The 20,540-nt window shown below is 48.0% G+C and overlaps 1 protein-coding gene across 3 annotated transcripts in view; it reads left to right on the top strand.

Moving 5' to 3' along the window:
• Positions 1-20,540, top strand: part of LOC106749333 (solute carrier organic anion transporter family member 3A1) — a 138,931-nt gene that overhangs the window by 115,172 nt on the left and 3,219 nt on the right. For all 3 annotated transcript variants that reach the window (XM_014628697.1, XM_014628696.1, XM_014628698.1), the window contains 7 exons: positions 4,753-5,242; positions 5,585-5,967; positions 9,401-9,621; positions 10,042-10,182; positions 11,352-11,474; positions 17,239-17,403; positions 19,577-19,772. In XM_014628697.1, coding sequence (XP_014484183.1) covers positions 4,925-5,242; positions 5,585-5,967; positions 9,401-9,621; positions 10,042-10,182; positions 11,352-11,474; positions 17,239-17,403; positions 19,577-19,772 — 1,547 coding nt within the window. In that variant the 5' untranslated portion in view covers positions 4,753-4,924. The remainder of the gene's footprint in view (positions 1-4,752; positions 5,243-5,584; positions 5,968-9,400; positions 9,622-10,041; positions 10,183-11,351; positions 11,475-17,238; positions 17,404-19,576; positions 19,773-20,540) is intronic.

The following is a 20,540-nucleotide window of genomic DNA, read 5'->3' on the forward strand; positions in this document are numbered from 1 at the left end:
GAATTACACGGGGCGCGGGATGAATTATGTAGCGATTCATGGAACTTGCGTTGGCAACCGGGACGAAAGAGAGAGAGAGAGAGAGAGAGGAATCGATTAATAATCAGCGACATCCGGCCGACTCGTCTAGGTATCTGTTTTCGTTCGTTTTTTCCCTGCTCTTTTTTTCTTACCTCGACGTATATGGACGTTACAGTGAAATTTTTTGCCAACTTATTTTTCTCGACGACCAATCCTCCGGCGAGGAAGGTGAGGGGGCGAAAAAGAAGACCGTGAAATCGCTCGGAGTCACCGTTGGAATCGCTAATACCGCGCTGCTACCGGCCGGTTCCTCTACGACCGATTCACTCGCGAGATATTTCGTAGAGCGGAGCTGGTTTCTGCGGAAGATTTTCACTCCAGATGCGGAGTGGGGGCGGCGACGACTTGTCCGAAAAGGATTTACGATCGACAAAAACGCGCTCTCACAGAATTTCGCCATCGCGCTCGGCCGTTCGAAGCGACGTGAGAGTCGGCGCTTCGGTCCTTTCGATTTCGTTCCCGTTGCTGGGATTGCAACTCCGATGCCTCTCTCGACGCTCGTGGAAAGCACCGCGGATAAAAATAACAATTTTCGATGACCTCCTTCGCGCTCGGAGGTGGAAGAAAGTCGGACCGGTGTTTATATAAAGAACCGAGTCTCTCGGCAGATGCAACGGGCGCCGTGTTACGCTACGTTGAAATATGCAGACTAGCGGATAATTATCGCGATTATTGCGGAGACCTCGCGGAAAAATTCATTCGACGAAATCCGTTCGGATTTAATCGGTAGTCGTCGAGAAATTCGTCCCCGGAATACCGAAGGCCCGCAGGCGTGGCGATAAACGTATAATTTGTCGGCTTTTAATTTAATTGAAGGGTGCGCGGAAAAAAAATTAGCGTCATTTCGAGACTCGTATTCTTAAGTATAAAAAAGGGATATACAGGGTCACGTTCTCAAGTGTTCTCTCATTCTCGTCCTTTGATGTTGTAGTGAACGTGACACTGATCTTCGCTCGATCAGCGTTAGTTTAACCAGGTGTGCATGCACTCTCGGGAGGGCCGCGAACTTCATCCCAATTTTCACGGGAGGTGCGTGCGCCAGTGAATGGCGCGAACGTTTACGGGGTCAATGGCGCGTAGAAACGGCATAGCACCGTAAACAGATTCGTATTCTTAGACGGTGATTTTAGGGGTCAGCCACCATACGCCGTTAAACCATTAACGATGATATAAAATTCTCTCGCCAACACTTGCGACGATGTTCCGCAATCTCCGCGCTGTTTATTCAGCGTTGCCGATCGCCGAGCTGGCGAATGCCCGCTCTAGTGGATCTCCGCGGCTGAAAATAGCGGCTAGTTCCGATCGGTTCCGTCGGAATTTTGTCTTCGACGTGGCTCGCATTACCGAACGAAACGACGATGCCCGTCCTCCGCGTGATAGACCGGCAGGCATTTTACCGTCTGACGTAGCACGGCCTTTTTCCACTTGCGTCGCGCTCATGAACCACTCCAGAGCGGTTATACATCGCACAAATGGTGAGAGTACACGCGAGTTAATATAATTGAATGTAAGGAGTATTATATAAAGGAAAAAAAAAAAAGCACGTGAAAATAATCAATTAGTTTCAAATTTCACCGCAAGCACAGAAAAAGGTGTTAGAATAAAATAATTACTTCAGTGCTCCTTAGCAAATTTTTACTTGGTATTAAGTAATTATTTACTTTGTCCAAATGAAGTATTTTCCAAGTAAATTATTGAAGTAAACAGATTATTTAATCCAAGTGAAAATTCGCTGAGGATTATCGAAGTAAATTATTGATTTGAATCTAGTACTTTTTCTTCTGTGTGATGTTATCTTCTCGAGGGAATTTTGAACATTTTTTTCAGGCATATTTTTCTGATATTCAAGAGCACATTCTTTCGTTTATATAATATTTCTTATTATTAAGGAGAAAGAGAGAGAAAGAGAGAGGGGGGGGGNGAGAGAAAGAGATGTAGGTGGTTGAATTTCGTACATAATTTCGCGAGATCGCTAATTAACCGCACTTGCTTTGATTTGCGAGTGAATATGCGTCGCGCGGGCACAACACACATATACAAATACATATATTCGTATAACACGACGTGTAACCGCGAAGAAATCCCGAAGCGAAAGTGAGAACGGCGTCTTCACCGTCCGTCACACGCGTCCAGCTTGTAGCGGCGTTCTAGTGCACGAACTCCTCGCGCAACGCTGTCAGTGAAAACCGCAGTGGTGCGATAGCCTGTGGAATGGAACGCGAGGGAAATGAGGAAAGTCGGGCACCGATGAAAGTGAGAGGATGCCGGCTACAGGGTGTCTCAGGCCAGCTTATTCCGCAGTCGACCGCGAGAGAAAGGGGTTCGCCTCTAATGGAGCCAAGGCGGTCGGTCCGGTCGCGATCGATGGAAAACGAAAACGCAACACGAAGGCGGCTGACGGATCGGCGGATCGGACTTTCGGAGCTCTTTCGCGTCGTCCGAGTTGCGAAACGCGCGAAACGGGCGAGAGTCACAGTAAAAAAAAAAAACAAAAAAGGGAGAAAAGAAAAAAATGTTAATTCGAGAAACGCGAAGGAGCGTGTCGAGTTTCGCATTCGCGAATTTTCGCGTTCAACTGAGAAGAAGGTAAAAGAAAAAATTTGTGTTAAAAACGCAACTTTTTTTACCGTGTATCTTTTGAATTACAGTGGACCGTTTTCAAAGCAAAATTCTTACCGTGTAAAACGCGATCCGTCTTGGCATCGTTTAACCTTCTAAGCATTCGAGGGTCTTCGACCTCGGCGTCCTGAAAAAATTCCGAACATGCTCGGCGCCATTTTTCTCGTAGCACTCACATACATTCTTGCATACTGTAATAGATACATTATTCATGAAAATGTGTTAAAGTGTTAAAGATTGAAAGTAACCAGATCATATCTTTGTGTTGACGATGCACTTTAACACTGTGAGAATTTTTCAATGACGCTCGGGTCGAAAAATAACCGAACGAAATTAGAAAGTCAATTTGATAACGCGAGTAAAAATGCAAATTCTCGTCGTACGTTTATCTATTCTGAGCTGTGCTGTGAAAAATCGAAGTTTCTTCATTCATTGGCATAATGTCTCGGCTATTCCTGTGGGTAGCGACTATGTAACATTTTTTTAGGAGCGGAAACATGAAAAGTGGTAAGCTCCACATCTTCATAGTTCGAAAATTTTTGCATGATCGCGAAAATCAAATCAAATTCACATGAAAATTTGCACTTTTTTTCACGTTTCTTCTCCTAAGGAGAACTTAGAAATCGACGAAAGAAGTTAAAAATAAGACATTAACCTCAAGGAATACATATAAAAAGTATCATATTCCCGAATATCTCAGCTTTCGAACGGTCAGTGTTTTCTAATTGCGCCAATAATTAGGTCATATTTAAATCTATATATAGTACAAGTTTCAAATGAATTCTTAAGAAATTCATTTTATGCTACAACTATTTTAAAAGCACTTGAATATGTTCCTCTTTTCACGTTTCCGCCTTAGAGAGAAATTACATGATCGCAGTTTTATTCAGGAAGATGTTCCAAGGTGGATCGCGAATCGATTGGCTGTGCGATGACGAACGGATCGATCGGGAGTGTAGCTTTCACGTTTGCCCTCGCACACGCTTTTTTTTTCCTTCTCTCGCTCTTTTTTCCATTTTTCAAGACGTACCGCGTTTTATCCGTGGAACACCGAGCGCCGAGAGCCGCAGTCCGAAGATTTCGTAACACGATTGTTCCTAATACGTTACGTTATAAGGCGCGAACTAATTCCATATAATAGAATCTAGCCGGCGCGCACGGCTGTGTGTCGTAAAGCGTTACATTTTATACGCCGCAAGCTCGCACCGACCTGACGTTGCGAGCCACCGCGCTTCTTGTCTATCGCCGTTGCTGTTTATTCGGTATTTTACAAATAAATAATACGAAACAGATGGAAAGAGGAGGGGGAGGAGGAGGAGCGGTAAAGGGGAGAAGAAGCGGGCGACCGGTTCTCGTAAACATTCTCTTTCGCAGCAGGCTAGAGATGATGAAGCAATCGCGCGTGTGCGCGCCACTGCCGGATGCGAGCCTCGGAATTCCCGTCGCCCGTGAAACAAAGCGAGATTTTAGGGAAGCCTGGGTGTGCGCGGATGCGATCCGCGCGACTGCAGTTATAAATAATGCGGAGAGAGACGCATAAGCTGGGAATTCGCGCGTCGCCGCGCTTTTTCACGATTCTGTCGCGCGACTCGCTCGGTGATCTTCGCCGCGATCGAGTGGAGTTTTCTCGGAGGTCGCGACAACAGAGATGAATTTAGAAAGAGAGAAATACTTAAAAAAGGAACCAAAATAAGAATTAAGATTATTTTAGATTTTTTTGTTTTTAAAAATTATAATTAAGAAGTAGAATCTAAAAAAAATGTTTAACTTTTAAGGGAAGTTTAATTTATTAGAATTCTTAAAAATTATTTTACAAATTATTTTAATTTTGATAAGAGAATCTTTCTAATAAGAAAATTGAGAAGCAAAAGTATTTTTAAGAACAGAGGAATATTTGGAAATTTCTGCTTCACATCTCCGGTAGAATTTCGACGCTTTTTGTCCGTCGAGATTCGAGGAGGATTCTGAAATTCACGTCGTAATGATTTATTTAGCACGCACACTCGTTGTCGGCTCAATCACCTGAGGATTTCCCTTCTGTTCTGCTTGCAGATTGGCCGTTCGAATGTAAACCTCGCGGGCGGCCAGCGAGTTCCTCCGACGAGGGCTAGGAATCCGGGTTAGAATTCCGGGAGGATTCGCCGGACGGACAGGGGAGGAAGGCGCGCAAAGGAAGCGATAGAACATCGCGTCGCGTCGCAAGCATCGAAATCGCGGCGGAATAATGGCGGGCGAGGACACGCAGATCCTGTCAAACGGTAACGTCGAGGCGCTCACGATCATTCCGCCGAAGATGGCAAACGGAAACGGGCTGATCTGCGCTAAGCAGCACAACAACAACGGCTCCATACCGAACGGCAACCTGCACGGCATCGGCGGCACGGAGAACGGCAAGTTGATCGTGCCGGACGAGAAGTCGAGCAGCCTTCATACGGAGTTCGACGACGCCGACGTGTCCTGCGGATGGGGCCCCTGCAGGCCCCACTGGTTGCAATACTTCGCCACCAAGCAGGCCTTCCTGGTGACCTTCTGCATCACCTGGGTAAGCATGTCGACTTACTTCAAACAAGTTTCTTGCTGAATTTGACGTTCCGCTTATAGAAGGCTCAGAGACGGGCGCGATTTTGCTGAGCGAATCAAACGAGGACATGACGATAAAGAAAAAGCCGGCGAAATAAGAACGATAACGTAACGACGAAAAAGTGAAGGATACAACGCGTCGGGAAGTCAATCGCGATCTACGCGTTCGCTAGAAGCGCGGAAGTAACTCGAATTCCCGCGGACGTGTCCTTGATCCTTCGAAGTCCCGCTCTGTTTTCTTGCCCTTCGAGGCGGCCGTACGCGGGTACACCGTCGCTGACAGTTTCGTTTGCCGATGCTTCAGGTGCTTCAGGGCATGTACTACACGTACTTCGTTTCCGTCATCACGACAATAGAGAAGCTCTTCCAAATCCAGTCGAAGACGACGGGCATCATCATGTCGGCGACGGAGATCGGTCAGATCGGCTCCTCCTTGCTGCTGACGTACTACGGCGGCCAAGGTCACCGGCCCAAGTGGATAGCCTGGGGCATGATCCTCTTCGCCGTGAGCTCGTTCACCTGCTCGATACCCCATTTTATTTTCGGCGAACAGCTGATTCACCAGAACGAAATGCTGTTCAGCGGTGTCGGGCCCGGCGGTGAGGGCGGAGGACCCAACAATACCGACCCGATACCGGCGAACCTCTGCAAGTTCCAGGAAAGGTCGGAGAACAGCACGCTGGACGGGTGAGTCCGGCTATTGCCCTGACTTCTCCGGATTATCCTCTTCTGTTCCTCGATCCTTGGCCGAACCCGGCCGAATTCTCGCGCGCACGCGCGCGATCAGTCATTATGTAGAGAGAGATACGCCTTGGTCTGGCCTTTGCCCTCGCGCGATTAAATACCGACTAACCTGACTCGACAGCGGTGAATCATCGGGGGGAAAAAAAACAAGAAATCACGCGGTTACCTGGCCGGCGAACGCGCGTCGAATTAATCCCGCGATGTTTTCGCCGATCGTCGGCGAATCGGTGCCCGGGTCGACATTTTTATGCCACTTCGACGCTCCTGAAGCTAGTTTGCGCCTATTCAGATAGACTTATAGACTGATAAAAACCTACTTCGACGATGCTGACACTTGTTGTCTTCTCTCTTTAATTCTACAGATTTAATTTTACCGCCAACAATCTGTTTTCACGCTAAAACGGAAATTTCAGGCATCATCAGGGGTCAAAGTGGGAATAAATTATGCATCGTTAGAATTGAAGTTTAATCTATTTAGCTATGTGTGACTTTAACACGGTTACAAAATATTGTTTTACTATGTAGAGGGAAAATTTCAATTTGAGTGTATTCGCTATTTGCATCGTTGGAAGATTTGAAAAATATGCCTACAGTAATGAATGTTTCTTCTTTAAATAACAAATATGTAAAACGTGCTACGAAACAGAATGAAAACATTCAAACTTCTACGATTCGGTTCCTCGTATCTTCGGATTCGTATCTTCGGGTAAGAAATCGCGATTATCCGCTTCCGTGACGATGAACGGGCGAAACGGACATATCTACTTGTGGCTTAAGCAGTCGCAAATTTCATGAACTCAATCTATCGGTGAAAAATGGCCGATAATAACTTAATCCAATTATCGGCTCGATTAGCGTCACAGAGAGAGGCGATACGCGAGCACTTCAATTTCGCGCGACGCGCCGGGGAAAATCGCGAGGCGACGACGGTTAACGAGTGAGAAAGTCCGGCTGATAAAATCGCGCCTCTCTTATGACAGTAACGACGAGCCGGCTCCGGTTTTCAAGAGGAGGACGAGACGGAGAGATAGAACTCAGCCCTCTTCCCTTGCCCGTCGTAATTCCGCCGGTCGCCGTTACATAATGCGAGAGAGCATATTGTTCATCGCCGAGCGCACAATGAAATTCCGCGGCTTCGGCGGAATGCTGAAACTGATCCGCGCAATTTAACGCGGTAATAAAATGGGGCAATGTCGATTACGTTTTCTTGGTATCGCGCTCGTTGCGCCGTTGCGCTGGCCGTTACACGCGTTATTACGCGCTGCGTGTGTGCAGCTGCTGCGCTTATCGTCGCGCTCGCGCGCGTGCAGTTTGCATCCTCAGCCACCACGTGGGCGTCGATTTCCTGATCTGCTTTCCGGAAGTGGCCGATTACACTCCGGAGTGGAGCAGGACAATGCTTATCAATGCGAGCTCCGAGCGAATTCGGGAGACGCAAGCTGACACGAGAGATATCTATCCAGCGCGCGGGCTGATTCGCATGTATAATTAATCATCCTCGAGACGTCTGTACGCCGTGACTCGCGAACGACATGCGAATGACCGCGGGAATCCGAGCTACGGAAATTTGGAACGTTATCTCGGATTATTGTCGCTCCCCCGTGCTTGAGAGCGTGACGGAAGCGCGATCTCGCGCCGAATCCCTATCGGTAACACGTTAGGCCTACGAGGCCTATACGCTGTTTCTTTCGCTTTACCTCTCTCTTTCACGTTTCGCGCAAGACGCTATACCCAAATCCTAATCTTCTATTGGTCAGAAATAGGCCTGAGAGGGCTATGATATTACTTAAGCGTCAGAATCGCGAAAATTGCTTTCAGCATTAACATTTACAGCGAATTCGATCACTCGTGGTATGCCGAATCAGTGCGTGCTGTGAAGGCTATTATACATGAAGCAATTATTCAAGTGAACAAACATGTTAGCATTTTGAACGATTAGACACGTAATAATAATATCGCGTCACGTTATTAAGCGGAATATATATATTGGTTATTACATCGTCAAAGTGCTTGTGTTTGTATCTAGATATTTTATGTGCAGCGGCCTTTAATATGCACTAATCCGGGTGCAGTGCGGGTGATCGAATTTGCTGTTACTGCCCAGAGTTTAGTTTCGAAAGCAAAGCCCGCGGGGCTCAAAGTTGCAAACGTGTACGTAGAGTGAGAATATAAAATAAGCTGTGTATCTAACGAAAAGATGGTAGTATCTATTTTTATCCTTCCACATATATCTCGTATATTATTTAATAAAAAAATACTCTTACTTAATATAATTAGTCACGATTATATACGGATTACTTTCGAAAATGTTATGAAAAGTGTATTGAAGTTTGATCATTTTATAATAAATATATAATGTTAATTTCGTTCCACATTTGGTATCTCTACGAATACTTCATAAGATTATTCTTATTTCAGTTATTAAAATATATAGATAATGTAGCAGTCTAAATGTTAACACGTTCGCTACCACACACGCTGTACACACGGTGTGTGTAGCGATAACTTTTCTTTCTATGTCCACATAAACAAAGCAAGTTTGTTTTACACGATTGACCTTTCCGCGGTAGCGGAGTTGGTCGCCACTGTGCCATTACGGAGGACAGACAAAGTGCATTATACGACGAACGAAGTTTGTAACGGAATTTTAACAGAAGTTAAGAGAGAAAAGATTGGTTGCATTAACATGACGAAACGAACGAACCAAACTTGTTGTAGTCGAGGGAAACGAAATTCCTAATTTCTACAAACCGTCAATTCGTTTCTCAAGAATCAGAAATTCTGTTTTCATCAACCAAAACCCGCTTGATTCTTTCATCGCCACATTAATTCGACCTTCTTCCTCCGTGTACTTTGTCACATCACGTACTTTATGGTTTTTGTAAAAATTATTTAGAACATTATTAGTTCCGCAAGAGCGGCCGTTAAAGTTGCCATTCGTTTAGGGACAGACTCGCGCACGCTGATAGTCTCTGTAGTGGCCATTCGTTACGAAAGAGTTAAATAAATAAATACAGATTGGTCTGTGGGGAGAATTCCCTCAAATGAAACGTGGTGGCGTACGTGGTGTTAATGCCACGAATCCGTGTCTCGTCTTTTTGCCTCGCGCTAACTTTTAATTTTCTCAATTTTCCCGCACTGGCGCTGGCATAATGTCCATAATAGGTATAATATCCGTGATATGCTTTCTAACGCGCGCTTTTTTAGTCCTATATAAGGCGATATACGGTGAGTTTACCTCACGAGGGGCCCGTCGAGAATTAAGTAACGCACGTTAATGGTCGCGAATATCTCGGGTATCCCCTCGAGGTAAACGCGACGGCTGATGTTTCAGGACTTTATTGTATCTCCCGGTCCATTTTCTGTTTTCACGAAGGTGGATCCCGGCGACGACCGCGCCGCAAACCGACTCGACGGAGTATTGCGAGGGCGATTTCCTCACGGAGCAAAGGATACAGAGCAAGATCACCACGGTGGTGCTCGCGATATTTTTCGTATCGCTGCTCGGCGTAGGAATGGGCCAAACGGCGGTCTATACACTAGGTATACCGTACATCGACGATAACGTGGCCAGCAGAGAGAGCCCCTTGTATTTTGGTAAGTTCTCTTATCCGTACAGCCACCCTTATCCACGCTTTATTTTCTCTCCCGTATATTTTTCATCGCACCTATACATACATGTATTTTTTTTCGTAAGCGCTTTGATTTTCTGCTTATTTGAGGTTGCTTGAACGTTTATAGCTATAGCTAAATATATCTCTTTAGTTGTTATAAATTGTTATAGATTATTGTATAATTTATTATTATCTTGATTTATATTATTATATTATCACTATATATATATATAAAATTATTATATAGTTAAAATATAATTATATTATAAACCAAGAATAACGTATTTCATATAATATAATGTCGAAGGGATTCCGAGGAATTTATATTTTTGAGGCGTCGAGGCTCGTGAATATTTTTTATTGTCATCCGAAAATGACCCATTTGATTTGATGTCTGCGACAGCAATTACCATCGGAGTGCGGATCCTCGGTCCGGCGTTGGGATTCATTCTGGGTTCTGTGTGTACCATGCTGTACGCGAACCTGTCCGTGAATCCGCAGATCACGCCGACGGATCCACGATGGGTCGGCGCTTGGTGGCTCGGTAAGCAAGCTTCAACACGTGACGATATTCGTTTGGAAATAATAGTTTCGCAATACGACGAAGACCGAGGACGAGGAGGCCTCCTTCCTTCCGTCAAAATCCGCCACGGACCCTAACGTATACTTTTTTAGTTAATTAGGAAGGAGTCGATTCGACAACAGCGATAATGTTTCTCTCTCCTCTTCTTTTTCTCTTTCTCTCCCTCCCTCTCGGCTCGATTATTTCGTAAAAAAGTACTCCGACCGCTTCGCCGCGCAGACCGTGGAGCCGCATATAATCAACTTATCGGGAATTTTAATAAACCTCCAAACCTTGCGAAGTCGAGGTAAAGTCCGCGGATGAAAAAAAGAGGGGAAAAAAGAAAGAGGAAAGAACTCCGAGCTGAAAGTCGCTCGGCCTTCGTCGTTCGAGTGCGCATTTAGCCACTGTGTGTGCGCGCATATAGACAAATCTATCCGCGTTAGTCACGAGAGAGCGTACGTGCTATTAGCGGCGCTTCGACTGGTTTCTCGCGCCTGTTGCCGCGCCGAAAGAGACAGAGGGTCTCGGCGACATAAAAATAATTTCCTTAGGCGTGACAACCGTAGGCCGCGTGTAAGCCGCTCTCAGACACGAAAATACACCCCCCCCCCCCCCCNCGCCGAGGGGAGTCTTTCTCGAACATTTCCGTTCGTTCACGTTCCTACCCGCGTCGCGTCTCGGTAAAAATGCTCAAGGCGCGCAGGGATTTATAAGGGTGAGACGGATAATTGTTATCGTCTTGAATATCTTCGGAAAATCAAAATACTTTATTAACGATCAGACATGCGAAAATGGGAAAAATGTTTACGTTTGCAGCAGGTGCTCCGAGTGATGACCATTATTCACGGCGAGAAAGAATTAACTCCCACGGTTTCAAAATTAACTATCTATATAGTACAACTGAAATTTAGTCACCGGATCTGGTTTTCAGCTGCGGGCTACAAAAATTCTTTTTATTCCGCGCACTGTCGATGAATAACACTTATAGAGAGAACAAAAGTGTACCGTGCTTGATTTCTCGAAAAATTGCGAAGAGTGTTATTTATCCCTTTTAAATCACATATCACATTTCATCGGGATGCCGGGTTTTTTTTTTCTTTCCGGTTCGCCGAAGATCCTTTTTCCGATCCTTTGCGCGTTTGTTCCAGGTTTGGTGCTAATATCGGCGATGCTGATGCTGGTCAGTATAGGAATGTTCGCGTTCCCGACGCGGTTGCCCAAGAGCAGAACACCGCCGAGACGAGCGGACGCCCCAAAGCCTAGTCTCCGAGGTAAGTCCTGATTTATCCTTCGGGCTCTCCCCGATCGGCCGCTCGTCAGGCCGTTGAGAGCCGGCGTTTCGGAGCCGCCGCGCGGCATCGGATCGCGCCGACTTAATCTGTTTTTATGGCTCGCCGTAAGCTGCTTTGTGGCAGCCACGTCTCTCTCTCTCTCTCTCTCTCTCTGTGCTCTTTCTCGTGCTCTCGTTCCCTCCCTATCTCTATCTCGCGATTCCTCGAGCGAACCCTCTCCGAGGACTCGTCTCCTCGCGAGGAGTAAAAAGGATACGGTCTCAGCCGCCGCGGCGGTGTGATATCGGTTTATTCTCGTCTCTCTTTCTCTCTCTTTCTCTCGCCGGCTCGCTCGCGCGCGAACGCGCGCGTAAATTTAGCCGACGCGTCGTTGCGCCGTTCGCGGCCGCGAGTTTTCTTTCTGCGATTCGCGACGCGCATACGCGCGCGCGCGATTATGATATCCCGCGCTCCCGATGACGCACTCGATACACTCGCGCGAGAATTTACGAGGGGATAAACGCGCGCCCGCCGATAACGTTGTATCGTCGTTGTCGTCGGCGTCGTCTCGTGGCAGCGAGCGCGCCGAGGACGCGCTGATAAATCGCGCCTGGGAATCAAGAGCCGCAGTAACGGACGCATCTTCGGAATATCCGATGCCGCGATAATGGTCATTGCAATTGCGCGATCGCCGGCCTCCGTACGACCACGATAACGGCAAGTGTCGCCACAGCGAAGAAGAGAGAGAGAGAGAGAGAGAGAGCCGACACAGGCGAAATTCTGCCCGGCCACTTGCCACTCGTGGAATCGAAGGCTAACGAGAATGCAAATAGAAGCCGGAGACAATGTGCTCTTCGTAAGTTAATCGGGAGCTCACGACGAGCGATTTCGCCTACGGCCCGGATAATGCGCGTCCTCTTATACGCATATTTATGGTGCGCATCAAGGCGACGGAACAGCGCCGGCCTTAGGAGACGCCGGTGCCCCCGCAACTTTCGATTTCCTCTACAGTTTCGAAGGCTCGGAAAAATCGGGTTTTTTCTTACTTCTCCGCGGATTTTCTTTCTTTTGTTTTTTTTTGTTTTTTTTTGTTTTTTTTTTTTTTGAGAAATTTCTTTCGACACTTAAAATGGAAATTTCAGATACCGTCGTGATCAAAGTAGAAGCGAATTATGTAATTGAAATACATTTTTTTTTTATTGAAAGCGAAATATTTCCTCTAAATGATATTGTTCTTCATTTCCGTCCAAGAGCATAGTTTAATGAGACAACATTTTCACTCAAACAAAGTGATATTCGACATGAAATTATGCGGTTTGTATTGAACAAATCCAAGTGAAAAGAAACACCTGAGCTAAATCCAAATTGAAACCCTTTTCGCTGAGTACCGTTCGCGGGATTAAAAGTTTTTAACGCGGGCCAAAATCTCGACTCGCGAAAAACTCGCGTGTTCAGCCGGACTCCGCGTTGTTTTGCATAATTTTACATCGCCTTGCTCGCACGGCTCACTTTGGATTTCCGACGACGTCAACGACGAACGGGGGGATGAATCGCGCTCCGACGCGTCGGTACCTCGCGCGAGCTCCCCGATATATCCCCCATAATGTATTCGGCCGGCTCTATCATCGGTATGCGCATAAAAGGAGGAATAAACCGATCGGATGATCTTTCAAGTATAAGCCTCCGCGTGTGCCAAGGTCAGTGGCGAATTTGGGTGGCGCGTTTCGCCGGCGTTCGGCCTGTAACACGCACGTCCGCTCCGTTCATGCGTGCGTGCGCGGGAGAAGTACCAGCGCGCGGCTTCTCTCTTCCTCTCACCGCGATTTACAGCGGGTTTCGGCGAGCCGGTGAAAAAGTTAGTAGCCGCGCGCGATTAGGCCGTCCGCGGAGGCGGGGGGAATCGCCGTCTCGGACGGGCCTCGCGAACTCGGCAACCGTGAACGGTGAGATCCGGTCTCGTTCTTGATTAGATTTTTGCATGTTCTCCGTTTCCTTCCTTTTCTCTCTCTCTCTCTCTCTCTCTCTCTCTTCTTCCCTCCGTCGCCTTTGTTGCTTTTTCGTTTCGCCGATCGTGGCTGCCGGGCTGCTGAAAGTGGCTCTTTGAAGACGACGTTTCATGCTTCGTTTGCGATCCGATCACCTTGACCCGATTATCTCCTCTGATTTCTCCCGCTCCAGATGGATCGGCGGGGAATTTAACACGTTGTAAAATTAACGCGCGCTCGTGGCAAAGCGCGTATCCGCTTTCCACCGAAGTATTAAGTATCGCGCTAATAAGACAGCGGTGGCGAATATTAGCGAATTATATAAGCCGAGGTATCGACCGACATACGCACACATACACGCGCGGTATCTCGCACACCTTTCGTGCTTCTTATCGGCGCGTGAGTTTACTCTCTATAATCTTCGCTCGCGCAAACGGGTTAATTCGACCTCGTCGTGCGCGAATTGCCGCCGCTCAGCGCGGAGTCTCGTCTCCTCCAGGATCGAAATCTCCTTTACTTTTCTCCCCGTCTTTTAGGAGCGACGTACACACACGCACGTACATATGCACACGTAAAACGTGACTCTAATTTCCGCGCGACGCTGCGCGCATAAATCCGGCGGCGACGTGCGACTCGTCCCGAAAGCCCGAAAGCCTCTGAAATCGTCGGGTGTTCCTTTAACGGATCCTCGGCCGCGCACGTTCTCCCTCGCCAGGAAGATGATGCGTTCACGCGTGTGCATACGCACGTGCACGCGTGAGCGCGCGCGCACCCACTCACGCATGCACGCATGAGAGCACGCGCGCACGCCGCTCGTTCTCTCTGTGTACGTTAATAATAATGACTGACCGACTCGTGCACGAGGTGGGGCAAGTTCACGGTCACGCGTCGTGCATAGAGCCGGCGGTGGACACGCACGCGTGTACGTTCGCGCGCGTGTACGCACATAACTACGCGCCTCTCTCTCTCTCTCTCTCTCTCTCCCTCTCCGCTTCCTTTCCTCTTTTTTCTTCTTTTTTTCTTTTCGTATTCCGCCTCTCGCCCCTCCTGTTTCTCTCTCCCTCCCTCTCTCTCTCTCTCTCGCTCACTCGCTCTTTCTTACTCTTTTTACTCATTTTTCTCCTTCTCTCTCTCACGGCTGCCATACACCGAGCTCGCTACGACTCGCATTACCGAACCATCGCGTTTAATTCGGCAAGTCGCCTACGTGGGAGCCGTTTTCTCAACATCTAACACTCGTCCGGCTGCTAATGTTTTATTTATCGCGCGACGCGCTCTGTCACTTAACCCGCTGGAATTTTCCGCGTTTTCGCATACTCGCGAGACACGAGCGTCGTTGACACCTGCGCGTCCGTATGTTTCGCGGACGCCTCGCGCGGCTCCCGGGTCGACCTCGGGACGTTCAACGACGAAAGTCGCGAAGTCGATGGAACTCGCGAGAAAAAAGAGAGAAGGGGGAGATATATTATTCATAGATACGCAACGACGATCCCGAATGTTGCACGTTCGAACCTTTAAAGGGCACCCTATATGCGCGCGGTAATACTCGCGGCGCAATGTTAGTCACGTTTGTCTACTCATGGTCTGCGGGACGTCCCTGTGCGGGGTTGCCACGACTAGTTTAGCTGGATATTCTCTCTCTCTCTCTCTCTCTGGTGGACGCCTAGAAGACTCTTCTAGGCAGTTCTAGGCGTGCGGCTTCGTATGCACGCGCGAGGCTACGCATATACTGTACACGCGGTACAGTGTCGTATGAAAAAGATGCTCGAGCCGGCCGCGTGGATGAATGTGACTTATCATATTAATTTTGGAGCTGTGATTGGTAATTCCGGAAAATGAAATCTTCCAAGTCCGTATCGAGCTTACTTCTCTCTTTTTCTGTATCATTCGCCTCGACCAGGCGATCTTTCAACCAGACGATTCGTCTTTTAACCATCGAAGTGGTCGGTGTTCGAGTACGCCGAGTTCGAGAGCCGAGAGACGCGGATCTAATATTTCGAGGTTGAACCGCGAGCCGCACATTCGAAGCTCGTCGACGGCGGAGAAACACCGAGCAGCTCCCTCGTTAGAGCGTTCGAATGGACTATAAATCGAAGCGGGGAGGGATGTTCGCCGAGTCTCCCTGATAATTTCGCAGGACTCCGTCGCGATAACGGTCGTTCTCTTAATCGTCGGACGTGCGGACGTTCCGTGGCAGCGGGCTTCCGAGCGGTTCTATACGTTTCAATGGGTCAATACGTTCGGTCGCGCGGCCAGGCGCTCACCTTCGTCTGGCAGGAGTTCGCATAAAAGTCCGCGCGACGCATCGATCCCCGCCGGTACGTACGCGCATTAATTCCGACGAAACTGCCGGTAAACGTCCCCGTCGTCGTCGTAGTCGTCGTTCGCTGAAATTGCTCGTAGGCGGAATCACCTGCGAAACGACGCTTAACGTTCTATAATTCAGATTCGCCGGGCCTTCGTCTCCTTTTCCTCCCCTCGTCTTGACTTCTTTCTCCAACGTTTCCCCGGCATTCGTCGCGCATCCTCGTCCTCCTCTCGAAGGAGGAAACGATTACAAAGAAAAAGACCAAGAAAGAAAGGAAGAGAGAGAAAGAGAGAGAGACGTGACTCGATCGCTGGCTAATTAGCTCGCTCCTTGTAATCGAGCTCGTAAATATACGAGGAGTCGGCAGAATCTGGCAGCTCCGTCAGACATTCGCGAGATAGTCGCACGACGGGACGGACAAAGTGATCAGACGACGACGACGACGACGACCAAGAGCAGGAAACCAATGAAAAAGAGAGAGATAACCGTGTCTCTGCATCCCGCGCCGCGATGCATCCGCGAAGCCGGATCGCGGCTGAGATATTGCTGAGCCTTGCGTAACCTTCGCCCATGAGAGACACTTAACACCTCGAGTCAACGACCGATACATCCACCCGGCATGTATCGAGCACCGAACACGGTTGTCCGATTCCTTTGTCTCTCCGATGAAGAGATCGGCCCGGAGCGCACCTCCTCCGGAAATATATTCGATGCGCCGCGTGACTTTCGCGAAGACTGCCGGAGGAACCTGCGACCGGTGTTTACACATCGCATCCGGACGAATGTTAAATAATGAATGTGGCTAAATAGCGGGATTAGTGAGCGATCTATTCGATTGAATCCTTCTCTGATGCGTTCGCATATGTAATACGCATAAATAATGAGATTGCTGGGATGATTATCTGTCTAATGAAGCGAGTCATTCTTTAACACACGTTCCTCGCCAGCGTCAGATACGTGTGACAGTTCGACCATCTTTTCCATATCTACATTATCAAACTGTAAATCTTGTTTTGTACGTTTACGTGAACAACAAAGTACGAACTGTTCTGTGAAGAAGGCTTTCAATATCAACGATCTAGCGATCGTGCGGTTAATTAACGTTTTCGTTCGATCCGACGGTAGAAGCTTTTCTTCTTTTTAACATTCTTTTTGAGAGGAAACGACAATGAACGAGCATTTCTAGTGTCAAAGCAAGACATTCTTCATCGTGAGTTGGAATTTCCCGGTGTGATCTCGCAGAAGCAGAATTTCGACTGACACGCTCGTTATTCAGCCTCTCCTCAGTGCCCGTTGCCTTCAACTGATCCTTTTAGCTCAGTCCACCGTGGAAGTTAGTTGAATCGTGTCGAAAATGTTAGCACGTGCGCACATACGATATCCCACGGGCCGATCCGACGCGTCATTTCCCGCGTTCTCGCACGCACTCACGTTTCGTGCCGCAGCACTTTCGACCGGCGCGCTGTTGCAGACTTTCCTAATGCGGTGAAGAGGCTACTGAAGAACGACATCCTCATGTTCAGGACGGCCAGCAGCGTGCTGCACATCCTGCCGATCGCCGGTCTCTACACCTTCCTGCCAAAGTACCTCGAGAGCCAATTTCGCCTGCCAGCTCATCATGCGAACATGATCTCAGGTAATTATCGCGGACGGACATGCGAGGGGCCTCTTGTGAGTGAGTGGGGAGGACGTAAGGGGGAGGGGACGAGGGAGGAACCCTCGAAACGTATCCCCAATTATTACTAATGACATGCACCGCGCGCGAGTCGTGTCCCCGAATAAACTGCGCGGCCACGACGACGACGGCGAAAGAGAACGGTCCTAACGGACGGTCGCGCGGAGATTTCGCCGGATGTCCGTCGTGATTACGGAGCAGAGTGGATAATTTGGCGTAAACGCGAATGCGAGATCCGAGAGCGCGTTTTTTAACGCATCTCCGCCGGTTGCTTCGCGGCTTCTTTCTCGCGCTCGTCGTCGTCGTCGTCGTCGCGAGTAAAAAGTAACGTTACCGCGAGGAATTCCTGGATTTGTTTGTGAACCTCTTCAGGGACGAATTTATCGCAACGTCCGAAGAAACCGATTTAGATTTGAGGTGAATCAAGTACGGCATCTCGTCGGTCTTTAATCATACGAGATGAGGTTTCCATTTCTTTTTTCCTGGGAAATTCTGAGAGAATATTGGTTCACGGCGACACTCGCGTTGTGTCTTCGTCGACGATCTGTGTTTCAATTAAACGGGAAAAATTGAATACCAAACGCACCACGTGTGTGTCAGTATTCCTCAAAAGGTTAATCCGCATTAAAGGGGATGTCGTGCTTGGAAACTTGGTCGGTAAAAAATATTGACTCTTTTCTGCAAAGTTCAAGAGTATTATTAGCTGCGCAGAATTATATAAATGCTTCTACACGGTGAAAATACGGCGCGGGACTGCATCGGAGCGTTGCTTAAAATGTAACGAAAACGGTTAAAAATATGAAAACCGACATCTTCAGCCGTTCAATTAGCGTTATATTTACCCGGTACGAGAATTCTGCAGCTTGTACGTACCGAGTGTTGTCAATGCTCCGCTGAGGGAAATTTCAAAGGACACCTTCGTATCTTTTCAATTCAATTTCGAGGCGAGGAGATGCGAAAAGTTTCTGGAGAAATTTTCGTATATATCTCGGTTAGATTCTTTAAATAACTCAGTAAGTACGGTAAGGCAGAATAATACAATTCGCTGTACTCACATTTATGTCGCGCGACGGCGCGTTTCGTACTACCAATCGTTCTCCCTCCGCATTCAGAGAACAATGTTTCACCGGTGCGCGCGTATACGTTTGTGTTAATCGGAGCTTTAATGAATAAGTAGTTAAAACGCGCACGGGAAGATCGGGAGGATGTTGCGAGGCGGTCGTGGCTTGGTTGCGCATGCAACGATAATGCAAAGTGGATAATTCGATATAATCGGGTACAGAACAGACTCGCCGCGGTATCGCGCGGTATTAATTGTACGGTAGCTCATTGCGCGCGTGCGTGTGTGCGCGCGCTCTAATTTATGATGATTGTTCGCCGAGTAATTGGCGCCGAGCGTAGAACAAGGCTGCCGCGCTCCGCTTCTATTCTACTCCGCGCGGCTCGTACTATGCCCGCGTATTATAATCCGCGGCTGTATTATTCCGTGGGATAGTTTGGCAGCTGCCGACGGAGTTGTTGTCGCTGCGCGATACCGCGTCGCCGTGCGTATCGATCTCGAATTAGCCCGCGACTGCCCGCGTGGTCTGATGAGGGTACGATCGGAGGATCACGGCGAGTCTCTGTAATGGTACTTTCGCCTTTCTTGGAATTACCAACACCCGCCAGTCTCGTCACACCAAGTGTGACCTACCGATTTCTCATGAGAGACCGATGTCACGCATATTTTGTTACAGCGATATTTTTTCATTACGCACAGAGGAGAAATGTGTAGAAGTGAGTCTCCGAGGACGATTTCTCAGCGAAAGTGTTAAAAATATACGTTTTTTAAAATAATTCCCCCCCCCCCCCCNTCTCCCCTTGCGCTGCAAAATTTCATAGCACTGTGTAGAATTGTTTACAGTTCACGGGACTTCAGCAGTAAAAATCGGTCGATGTCCTTTTTCGTTCATTATTTATTCAATACGATAGAACAGAACGTTGCGGTATCGATTCTCGGAAGCGAGTATACTTAGCGAATGCATACTTGGCGGATCTTTTTATCAACGAAGTCCGAATCCCCCGAAGGACACGAACCGACGAGGCAGGTCGAGAAAAACAATATCGAGCGAAATCGTGTGTTTTCTTTGCGCAGGTGTCGGTGGTATTCTAGTGATGGGATTGGGTATCATAATTAGCGGAGTATTTATCTTGAGGGCGAAGCCTAACGCCAGGTTCGTCGCAGCCTGGATCGCCTTCACTGCGGTCGTATACGCGATCGGCATGGGCGTGCTGATGTTCATCGGCTGCCCGATGGACGATTTCGCCGGACTCGTGTCGCATTCCGACGGGTAAGCAGCAGACGTTTAAGTAGCATCTAGCTACATATTTCAAAGAGTGCGCCACGAATAAACTCGCGCAGCCGTCGACGCGAGTGTGCACGCGAGAGAGAAGAACAGACGAGCGGTAGAAATATGAGTAACCATGAAATAATAACCTGGTAATTAATATCGCGTAAGATATTATTTTCATTGAGGCAGTTACTTACAAGTACATTAATCGAACGAGATATTTCGACTGGCACGATCGTCGGGTAAATCGATCCGACCGAACGACGAGTTCGACAATGCTTCTATTTCACTTTTATTTTGCGAAAATTTTCCGGATGTTAATTTTTTATGGAAATAGCGAAAAGAGCGGACAACGTTGCGTTGAGAGCATCTCATGCATTTCGAAAATAAACTCCGTGTCTCTTTTTCTTTCTCTCTCTCTCTCTCTCTCCCTCTCTCTTTCTCTCGATCTCTCGAGCCAATCGATTTTTCATATCCTCTCAGATAACGTCGTTACGCCGGACGGTGTTCTCGAGAGTGTCCGTCTCGCGTTAGTGACGTTGTTACAAAACCATCGTATTCAAATGTGCCGGCACGTCATTCGTGGTGTTTAACGAAAAGACAACGTGTTCGGATGCGTGTCCCATTAGAATGCGCATCGTAAGTATGCGTATCTGAAATGCCGCGACCACCGCGTCTTATTTACAAGTCAACGACAAGTCACCCGGTTCCCCCAGATACATACATTTCTCTGACTCTCCCGATTTCGATCCCCCCCCCCCCCCCCCC

The sequence above is a fragment of the Dinoponera quadriceps genome, unplaced genomic scaffold, assembly GCF_001313825.1.
Source record: "Dinoponera quadriceps isolate SergipeBrazil2010 unplaced genomic scaffold, ASM131382v1 scaffold3579, whole genome shotgun sequence".
Classification (NCBI taxonomy): Eukaryota; Metazoa; Arthropoda; class Insecta; order Hymenoptera; family Formicidae; genus Dinoponera; species Dinoponera quadriceps.